At 35.7% G+C, this 11,323-nt stretch overlaps 1 protein-coding gene across 1 annotated transcript; it reads left to right on the forward strand.

Annotated features, from left to right (window-relative positions):
* The first annotated feature begins 8,072 nt into the window (after positions 1-8,072).
* On the forward strand, positions 8,073-11,061 carry LOC121434728 (zinc finger protein 431-like). The gene is made up of 4 exons (XM_041633653.1): positions 8,073-8,106; positions 8,303-8,363; positions 9,452-9,458; positions 9,940-11,061. Exons 1-4 carry the CDS (start codon positions 8,073-8,075, stop codon positions 11,059-11,061), a joined length of 1,224 nt encoding a protein of 407 aa, XP_041489587.1.
* Positions 11,062-11,323: the final 262 nt, after the last annotated feature.

Here is an 11,323-nt window from a genome sequence, read left to right on the forward strand (position 1 = left end):
CTATTGGCTTATTTGTTCTTCTGATGACCAGTTCCTTGAGCTCTTTATATATTTTGGATATCAGCCCTCTGTTTGAGGTGGGGATGAAGAAGAACTTTTTCCATCCTATAGGCTGCCATTTTATTGAACATTTCTTCGGATTTTCAGAAAGTTCTCAGTTTTAGGTGGTCCCATCTATTAAATATTGCTATTAGTGTTCATGCTGCTGGGGTTATATTTAAAAAGTGGTCTCCTGTACCAATGTGTTCAAGTGTCCTTCCCACTTTCAATTCTATGAAGTTCAATGTGGTTGTTTTTATGTTTTGATCTATTTGGACTTGAGATTTCTGCATGGAGATAGATAAACACTATACTTTCTGTTTACTCAGTATTATATCCTTCTTAGGTCTCTAATGGAGTTAAATACTAGATAATTGTAGTTTTCTTTGTTACCAAATTGAAACAACTCAGAAACTAGCTTGAAATATGTAAGGTTAAGAGATATAAAAAGTTTATTTTAGGTTGTGATAAAAAATGATTTAGGTACAACACTTTGGACTTACCTAGATAGGATAGATAATAAAGTATTTTCTCTAAATTTACCAATCACAAATGGACTGGTCATTGTTTCCTATATATATTTGTACATAGTTGTTGTATATTTTGTTTATAGCTTTACTGTGTTAGTTAAATCCTTCACTTTTTATTTAGTGAGAAAGGCGAAATTATGACATTTTGATCATGTTCTCATAATAAAGCTTGCTTGGAGTGAGGGACAGAGCTAACAACAACCTGATGGAAAATTACCCTAGAGGTTTGGAGGTCTTTGTCCAGGTAGGAATCAGGATTATTAAGGCAGGCTTGAGAGAAGATATGGGCTCTTTTCTTGCATGGAGAAATTGAAGAGGTAGTAGTCACCAGTGGCTGATCAATTGATTTTTCTGATCTTTCATGTTCTTACCCTGCTATCTGACTCCTGAGTTTTTATTTTATTTCAGATTAGTTTAGTTTGGTTTAGTTTTTCTGAGACAGGGTTTCTCTGTGGCTTTGGAGCCTGTCCTGGAACTCATTTTGTAGCCCAGGCTGGCCTTGAACTCACAGAGATCTGCCTGCCTCAGCCTCCCAAGTGCTGGAATTAAGGGTGGGTGCCACAACTGCCTGGTCTGAGTTTTATTTTAAATATCAATTAGATTACTGCTTCAGTAGGGATAGAGCTAATTAAGTAAGCCCTTGGAAAATAAAGCCTAGCCAGTCACTGGTGGTGCATTTCTATGAGTTCAAGGCCAGTCTGGTCTACAAGAGCTAGTTCCAAGAAAGGCTCCAAAGCTACAGAGAAACCCTGTCCCAATAAACACAAAACAAAAACAAAAAAACAACCAAACAAAATATGTAGCCCCATGTACCTGAGAGAGAACCACAGGATTTGGCATTCACTCTGCTGAATTTTCATCTTTCCTTGACCCCATCTTCCCTCATTTGTCCTCATTCCTCTCTTTCATTAGTCTTTTGTTTCTTCTTCTTTTTTACCTTGACTGCAGTGCTTCCTTCCACCATTCATCTCAGTCTCACATTTCCCCAAATCTCTCTTCTTTGTTTACCTTTAGAATCTCATACATATCAACAAAACATGGTGTCTTGTTTTAGTTAGGGATTCTGCTGTTGTGTTGAAACACCATGACCAAAAAGCAAAATTGGGTGAAAAAAGTTTAGTTGGCTTATACTTCCATATTGTTGTTCACTATTAAAGAATATCAGGGAAGGAACTTAAGGAGGGCAGGATCATTGAGTCAAGAATTGATGCAAATGTGATGGGGGAGTGCTTCTTACTTTCTTACTTCATAGGACTTACTCATCCTCTCTTCTTATAGAACCCAGGACCAGCCCAGGGATGACACAACTCTCAATGGGCTGTGCCCTCTGGCATTAATCAGTCATTGAGAAAATGCCTCATTTCTGAATCCCATGGAAGCATTTTTTTTCTGAGGCTCCCTTATCTCTGATGTCTCTAGGTCATTGTCAACTAGACATGGAAAACCAGCCCACATACATGGTACAACAAGTTAAAGTAAGACTATGCATAATCCATATAAAGCCTGGATATAGAAACCCAGAAAAAGGAAAAGTGGTCTCAAAAGCTGTCAAATGAGTTAAAGTACACCCCACATATACATGCACCAAGTCTTAGCAGTCCCACAAAACACCAAAGTATGAACTGATAACATATATGCAAAGCATTTAGCACAGGCCCCGATAGGATTATGAGTCTCTGTGAGCACCAATAACCCCTGCTTAGTTGATTCTGTGGGCTGTGTTAACCTAGTGTCCTCAACTAAGGTGGGAGGCAGTTGCTATGGTACTTCCTCCCCATTGGCAGCAGGGTCTCCTTAGCTCCTCTTATTGTTTGACTACCTGTGTCTGCCCCTTTTGCTTTGAGTTCCTGGATTGGGCCAATTTGATAACAATTGGCTGAGGCACCATTTTATGAGAATAGCAGAATATCATGAGAAATCTTTTCATGGACTTTTTTCCTATCTTGTTTGGTTCTATCATAGATTTTAGTGTAGTGAGCTTCAGGTCTTGGACATCCAATTAGGATGGGCATTGTCTCCCTCTAATGGAATGGGCCTGAAGTTTCTTGAGTTATTTGTTGTTTACTCCTACAAGTTCTGGGGAACAAATAACTCAACATATCTTGCAAGCAGGACTAGATGTAGATGTAACTGTTGCTGGGTGGTGTCCCAGTCCCAACATTGAATACTTTGCTTGATTAGAGAAGACTCCACAGGTTTCTCATCCCTCTTTTCTAAAAGTCCTTGCTAGTGGCATTTTCATACAATCTAATGAGTATTTACTGTACTATGTACCATACCAACTCCATAATGTTCCCCAATTTCTGTAGTCTTTCCTCATTCTCCCTACATCCAAGCACCCTGATCCTTATTTCTCCTGTTCCCATACCCAACTACCACCATTCAATTCAGAAGACCTATTCTAGTGCCCCTTTCAGGGAGATCAATGTATCCCTCCCTTGATCCTTTGTTGTTAACTAACTCTCTCTGTGTCTATGGATTGTAGCATGAATATCCTTTACTTTACAACCAATATTGATGTGTAAGGGAGTTCACACCATTGTCATTTGTATTTCTGGGTCTTGAGGTAGGTTGAATCCTAATTTTCAGAGAAACTGCCATACTGCTTTCCAGAGTGGTTGTACAATTTGCATTTTCACCAGTAACAGAAGAGTCTTCCCCTTACTCCCACATCCTCTCCAGCATAAGCAGTCATTGGTGTTTTTGATCTTAGCCATTCTGACAGGTGTAAGGTGGTATTGCAGAGTCATTTTGATTTGCATTTCCCTGATGACTAAGGATGTTGAACATTTCCTTAAGTGTCTTTTGGCCATTTGAGATTATTCTATAGAAAATTCTCTGTTTAGTTCTGTACCCCATTTTTAATTGAATTATTTGAAATTTCGATGTTTAATTTCTTGAGTTCTTTATATATTTTGGAGATCAGTCCTCTATCTTATATGGGATTGGAAATTTTTTTCCAATTCAATAAGCTGCCTTATTGTGTTATTGACTGTGTCCTGTGCTGTGCAGAAGCTTCTCAGTTTCAGAAGGTCCCATTTATTAATTGTTCCTCTCAGATTCTGTGTTACAGGTGTTATATTTAGGAAGTGGTCTTTAGTTCCATACTTGGAAGGCTACTTTTCAGTTTCTCTCCTATCAGTGTCAGTGTGATTAGATTTATATTAAGGTCTTTATCCCCTTTGGACTTGAATATTGTGCATGGTGATAGATATGGATCTATTTGTACTCCTTTACATGTTGATATCCAGTAACGCCATAACCTTTTGTTGCAGATGCTTTCTTTCTTTTTTTTAAGATTTATTTATTTATTATGTATACAACATTCTGCCTCGATGTATGCCTGCACACCAGAGGAGGGTGCCAGATCTCAGTACAGATGGTTGTGAGCCACCATGTGGTTGCTGGGAATTGAACTCAGGACCTCCGTAAGAGCAGTCATTGCTCTTAACCTCTGAGCCATCTCTCCAGCCCCTGCTTTCTTTTTTCATTGTATAATTTTAGCTTATTTGTCAAAAATCAGGTGTTCATAGGTGTGAGGATTAATATCTGGGTCTTTGATTCAATTCCGTCATTCAACCTGTCTATGTTTTTGCCCATCATCTCTTCCTCAAACCTCCAAAATGAACTGTTTGCTTAATTAAAACATATGTTCCCAACAGTCTCAATCATCTGACTGTACCATATTGATATTGTCCGGAGCAGTTTGTAGTCCAAACCTGATGTTTAGATGGTGAAACAATTACATAGTGCAGTTGAAATCTTCCTTGCATGACTCACACTTCTTTTGGAGACTTCACAGGTCACTGTAATGCATGCTCATATTTCATTGCAAAAAAACTTAAGCATTTTAATTGTCATATGCAGCCGATCTGTAAGAGGTAAAAAATGAGTGTTTTTTACGTATGCCTAGATATCAGATAGAGACTCAAACCCAAAATTAAATATAGGAAGCTAGATGGAACCTTTCCCTAGAATTAGTTACTTCTCTATATGATCATTAATATTATGGCTAAAGGAATATTTGTTGTTAATTTCTCCCAAGAAATTACTGTAAGCTCTTTGCCAATGTTCACTTCCTCTCTGTAATGATTCAATTTCTACATTAGTAAAACATGCTACAATTTAACCTTGGTAAATTCTTGCGAATAGATGAAGTTTCAGTTTTCTTTTTAAAAACAACTCAGAGACGGGCGGTGGTGGCGCACGCCTTTAAGCCCAGCACTTGGGAGTCAGAGGCAGGCGGATCTCTGTGAGTTTGAGACTAGCCTGGTCTACAAGAGCTAGTTCCAGGACAGGCTCCAAAACCACAGAGAAACCCTGTCTCGCAAAACCAAAAAAAAAAAAAAAAAAACCCAAAACAACTCAGATTTTTTTTCCACATAACATTTTATTTTTTTACTATGTTTATATGTTTAAAATATCGATTATAAGATAATATTTTTCCTCTGCAGTAAAATTCCTATAGGGAATGCATAGAGCATAAAATGTCTAGAATGAAGGCCAGGAGGTGGTGGCTCAAGCCTTTAATCCCAGCAGAGGCAGAGGCAGGTGGAGTTCAAGGCCAGCCTGGTCTAGAAGAGGTAGTTCCAGGACACATTCCAAAGCTACAGAGAAACCTGTATCAAAAAAAGTCTTGAATGTAACAAAACTTCACATCCAGACAATCCATAAGTGCCTCCTATAATTTTATTTCCACTAAACTATTTATTCTCTGCTTTAGATGATAATTCTCTTTGACTATTTAACTCCTTGTCACATTTTATGGTTTGGTTCTAATTACTGTTTTCAATTTTTTACTCCAATATTGGGATATAGATGATCAATGTCTTGCAACAATTTCTGAAAACTATTAAGGTTCCACAAATAATCTCTCCTAATTTTTAACTTTTGGGCTCAAATTTTTGTGAAAGTATTTTATATGATGAATGATTAATATAATCACCTTTTTGTATATTTTCACAAGTAATTTGTAATGTCCAAGAAGACAAAGTTTGCTTTACTTCACCAAACATTTTCTCTAAAGTATGTTCATTTGAATCAGCTAATGAAATTCAAAATAATGTTGAAAACATACCTAACTCGAGTATAATTTCAATTGTAATAAATAACAAAGTACTAACATGCAGTACTTTATATCCTAGTTGGTTTATAATAATAACTCTCAAGGACTAGAAATTTTCATGACACGTTTAAGTGAGTTGAATTAGGTAAAATAGTTTAAGAATATAAAAATCATAGACAGGATGTTTTAATAAAAATGTCAAGTTTAGGGGCTGGAGAGATGGCTCAGAGGTTAACACCAGCTGTTCTTCTAGATAATCCTGAGTTCAATTCCCAGCAACCACATGGTGGCTCACAGCCATCTACAGTGAGATCTGGTGCCAACATTGTATACACAATAAATAAGTAAATCTTTTAAAAAAAATGTCAAGTTTATATCAAAAAGGAGCATCAATATCTACATCAATGTAAATATATATAAAAAGTAGTTACTTTTTAAAATTAATTTTAGTGATCTACACTTTTACATTATACACATATATGCCCCTTTATTCTTTTTAGATTCCCGTAATCTACACTTTTATCCTATCATTTCATTGGGTGCCTTTTGTAAGTGGATGTGTATTTATGAATATATAGAGCTGGTTTTGGAGATGGACACTAGCTCTGTCTCTGTATAAATCCAAGCATGTCATTAAAATAAAAATTCAGAGTTTCTCTCTCATGTCAGGAGCATGGGACAGAAAGAAAAAGGAATTTAGAAAAATTTTCACTTTTCTACATTTCTATTTTTGTCTCTATTGTACATGTCACTGAATATATATGTCTGTATATGACTATATAAATAATGTTTAAGTTTTCCACAATGAACAATGAATTTTACTGCAGTAATTTTGAAGTTTCCAGGAAGAAGTTGGGGCCCCACAACAACAACTCAACCTGGTTGATATGATGTCATGATGATGATAGTGTTACTACCAGACCTGCTTTGCATACCAGCTGCTCAAGATGGTTCCAACTTGGTTAGCTGAAATGGTCCACTTTTTACAAAGTTCTAGACAGACCTTATAAGAGGAATCTCAGAAAACTTTTACAAAATACTCAGAGACTATTTGCAATTATACCAGACAGTAATCTTGGAATGTAACCATCATTTTACTTTCACAGGATCCCATAGAAAGAACATCACCCCCATGATAGCTGGAAGTAATTCTAAAAGACTTCCAACAAAGTTTGTCCTAGGGTTAGGGAAATCATTTAGGGGTTGATTATAATTGGTATAGGGTTGTGGGTTAGAAGGGAAATTTTATGGGCTCAGGGATTTCTTTGAAAAAAAGGGAAAATTGGATGGAATAATAGATTAGTGTGAGTTTACATACATTAATAATAATAGTGAGTAATAGAGTGAATGCTTGTGAGTTATAATTTATAGGCAATTGCTTTGATATAGATTTTTGTATGTTGATATAATGTTAAATATTGAATATTGTATGCATCCATGCTTCTACTTCTGCTTAAAACATTTTATATATTGATAAATATATTTATCAAATTGCAATGTACATTTCTTCCACTGATCAAGATATTTATTCATTGGTTACATTTTGAGCCCATTGTCCTCATTTGTTACAGTTGTTTATTGTACAATATTCTAATATGAAGTCTTAGTCTTTAAGTTATATAGGTATTAGAATTATAGATCAATAGTCATCTATGTTTGTCATACTTATAGTTAGAATAATCAGGTTTTTTAGACACATAAAGAATATATTTTGCATAGATAGGTAATCTTTAACCACTTCAAAAAGCTGTAAAATATGGAATTTAAATAACCTAGGGTACTGTTGAAGTGAGACACGATTACTACTGGTAGCATTGATCTATTTTCCAGAGAATGTTGAGCACCGAAGACACTCAAATCTTGTTTTCTTGTTTTCAAAACTGGCCTTTGGGCAAAGACATGTTCATGCCTCAACCTCTGACAAGATACATGGTATCCAAAAATGGATAAGCAGTTCTGTTAAATCTTGACTGGCATTCATCTCACAGACAAATATATACACCTGTGTTTTCTGAGTGTTGTGCTAAAGGAAAAAAACACCAATATGCCCAGTTTGTCCATCTTTTTTTTCCTTTCTGTAGTCATTAATTTTCTCATGCATACAACATACTGTTGATCTTTTCTCTTTTTCTTTCCCCGTGAATAGATACTGCTCTTATAAGGAGGTATCCTATACAAAGGACACAGAAATAACAGAATTGATTCTCCTTTTCAATTTCCTTCTAAAGTGACTGTCTATGTCATGGAACAAGAATGGGGAACACCAGAATCATAAAACTATACTTTCAAAGAGGTATGCATTTTACTGTCATACTTACACTGTACTCATATATGGTATATTTTTGAAGGAAGTGACCTATGATGATGTGCACATCAACTTCACTAAGGAAGAGTGGGATTTACTGAATCCTTCCCAGAAGAATCTCTACAAAGATGTGATGCTGGAGACCTACAGGAACCTAACTACTATAGGTGAAAATGAATTTCTTTCATGTTTCAAAATATGGAGACAACTTTTCTTTGGTTAATGATTTTGTTCTGTAATTTTTTTAGAGAAAGAAGAATGAGGTAAATAACACAGTCCCAGTTCTTAGGTGCACTTAAGATAATAAGCTAATTGTTGCACATTCTTAAATAATATAACATATATTCTGGTACTGTATTTCAGGATACATTTGGGAAGACCTTAACACCGAAGAGCATTGTCAATGTTCTAGAAGACATGCAAGGTAATTTTCTTGGGCAAGTTCATAACAATTTCCCTTAAATAGTTTGTAATGTGTTCTGGAACTTTAAAACAAAAGCAACAGTGTAAATAACCACAGCTTTAAATATATTGATGGTTATTAAGTTCTCACAGATCCATATCCCTCAATTTAATGTATGTGAATTGCATCTGTAAAGCCTTCATTTAAGAAAAAGTCTAGGTAGCAATACCTGAACAGATATCACCATTTGATTTATAGCACCATGAGAGCTATGTTGTAGAACTGCTGCTTCATTTGCTTCTTGCTATTCATGACAGAAAATGTATACATATTTCAGTGATGATGAGTATAGCTGCAAAACTTTCTACTAATCCAAGAGCCCATGGTAAGCCTTGTATCACTCATATACTTTTTGTGACTGTGCTAAGTTTAGTGAAAGCAGACTAGTCAAGGGTCAAGGGGCAGTTGTTGTGGAGAAACCTTAATATCTATACAACAAGTCTGTGAAAGTCGAATCTTATAGATTCATTTAGAAATCTTTTATACACTATTCTTTTTTTCATATATATGATATGTCACTCTTGACACAAGTATATGAGGATAGGAATACAAAAAGATTTACCATACCTCTCCTTAAGAACAATTAAGAAGATAAACTGTAGTTCCTATGTAGAGTGTACATGTTTAATTTGATCCAAAAATACAAAGTTAATTTATTTTCTATCATCATGGTTAATACCCAAATACAATCTCACATTACAACAAAAACAAACAAACAAACATGAGTTCTAGGTCTATGCAAATACTTCTGGGTGTCTTAGTTCACTTACCAAATGTGGTTCACAATATTATGAATGGAGTAAAGTTGGTAAAGCACTCAGTATATGCAGTTCTCTTCAAAAATGTAAAAAATATCCTAGAAAAGTAAAGTATGATATAGTTATAGATGAAAAGATAAACTGGCACAATGGAATTTCTCATCACAAATATTTTTCTAGATGTAAATGATACCTAATGAAAGAACAAAACATTATTTTAAACAAAGCTATAAAACCTTGATAGTTGATTCCTTTTTACAATTTGAAAAAATATGAAATTAATTTATATAGGTATGAGGTTCAACTTCATTGAATGTGGTAAAGCTTTTACATGTGTAAATTATCCTTGCAGGATCGAAAGAACTCAAACTGGAGAGAACTTTTCAGTATATTCTCACTGGGGTGAAGTCTTGTCTTATAACACTCATCTTCTAAGGAATGAAAAAACACATAGCAGAGAAAAATGCTGTGAAATTAAGCAATGTGATGAAGTCTTTTCTTATCACAATCATTTTGAAATGCATAAAAGAACACACACTGGAGAGAATCTCTATGAGTATGGTCAAGATGATGAAGACTTTCTTCTTTATGAAAATCATCAAAGTCATAAACGAACACATACTGGAGAGAAATCATATGAATGTAATCTGCATGGTAAGGTCTTTCCTGATCAGAGTCATCTTCAAAAGATTAAAAGAATATATACTAGAGAGACATCCTATGAGTATAATAAGGGTGGCAAAGCCATTGCACAATGTACTGTTTTTCAAACATATAAGAGAATACAAGCTGGAGAAAAACCCTATGAATGTAATCAGTGTGGTAAGGCCTTTGCACGTCATCATCACCTTCAATTGCATAAAAGAACACATACCGGAGAGAAACCCTATGAATGTAATCAGTGTGGTAAGGCCTTTGCACACCACAGTAATCTTCAAAGCCATAAAAGAACACATACTGGAGAGAAACCCTATGAATGTACTCAGTGTGGTAAGGCCTTTGCACGCTACAGTGCTCTTCAAGAACATCGAAGAACACATACTGGAGAGAAACCCTATGAATGTAATCAGTGTGATAAGGCCTTTGCATGTCACAGTGATCTTCAAAGGCATAGAAGAACACATACTGGAGAGAAACCCTATGAATGTAATCAGTGTGGTAAGGCCTTTGCACGACTTAATCATCTTCAATTGCATAGAAGAACACATACTGGAGAGAAACCCTATGATTGTAATCAGTGTGGTAAGGCCTTTGCACAACACAGTAATCTTCAAAGCCATAAAAGAATACATACTGGAGAGAAACCCTATGCATGTAATCAGTGTGGTAAGGCCTTTGCACACCCCAGTCTTCTTCAATTGCATAACAGAACACATACTGGAGAGAAACCCTATGAATGTAATCAGTGTGGTAAGGCCTTTGCAACTCAGAGTAATCTTCAAAATCATAAAAGAACACATACTGGAGAGAAACCCTATGTATGTAATGAGTGTGGTAAGGCCTTTGCACAGAACTTTGCTCTTCAATACCATAAAAGAACACATACTGGAGAGAAACCCTATGAATGTAATCAGTGTGGTAAGGCCTTTGCAACTCAGAGTAATCTTCAAGATCATAAAAGAAGACATACTGGAGAGAAACCATATGTATGTCATGAGTGTGGTAAGGCTTTTGCACAGAACTTTGCTCTTCAATACCATAAAAGAAGACATACTGGAGAGAAACCCTATGTATGTAATGAGTGTGGTAAGGCCTTTGCACAGAACTTTACTCTTCAATACCATAAAAGGACACATACTGGAGAGAAACCCTATGAATGTAATCAGTGTGGTAAGGCCTTTGCACGCCACAGCTATCTTCAAAGCCATAAAAAAACACATACTAGAGAGAAACCCTATTAATGTAATCAGTGTGGTAAGCCTTTTGCATGACATAATCATCTTTTGCATAAAAGAACACATACTGGAGAGAAACCCTATGAATGTAATCAGTGTGGTAAGGCCTTTGCACAACATGGTGCTTTTCAAATGCATAGAAGAACACATACTGGAAAGAAACCCTAGAAATGATATCTGTGTGATAAGGCATTTGCAGACCTCTGTACTCTTCAAAGGCTTAAAATGTAACATACTCTAGAGATACCTGTGAATGGAATGTGGTAAA

This window comes from Microtus oregoni, unplaced genomic scaffold (genome assembly GCF_018167655.1).
Source record: "Microtus oregoni isolate MIOR12 unplaced genomic scaffold, Mior012 000044F_ref0000062, whole genome shotgun sequence".
NCBI classification, from domain to species: domain Eukaryota; kingdom Metazoa; phylum Chordata; class Mammalia; order Rodentia; family Cricetidae; genus Microtus; species Microtus oregoni.

What these genes read in the sequence shown, in the direction of transcription:
- LOC121434728 (XM_041633653.1), top strand. Translation starts at nt 8,073, where the DNA reads ATGCTGGAGACCTACAGGAACCTAACTACTATAG. An exon ending in CAGGAACCTAACTACTATAG is followed by an intron (nt 8,107 to 8,302) that starts GTGAAAATGAAT and finishes ACTGTATTTCAG; the next exon opens with GATACATTTGGGAAGACCTT.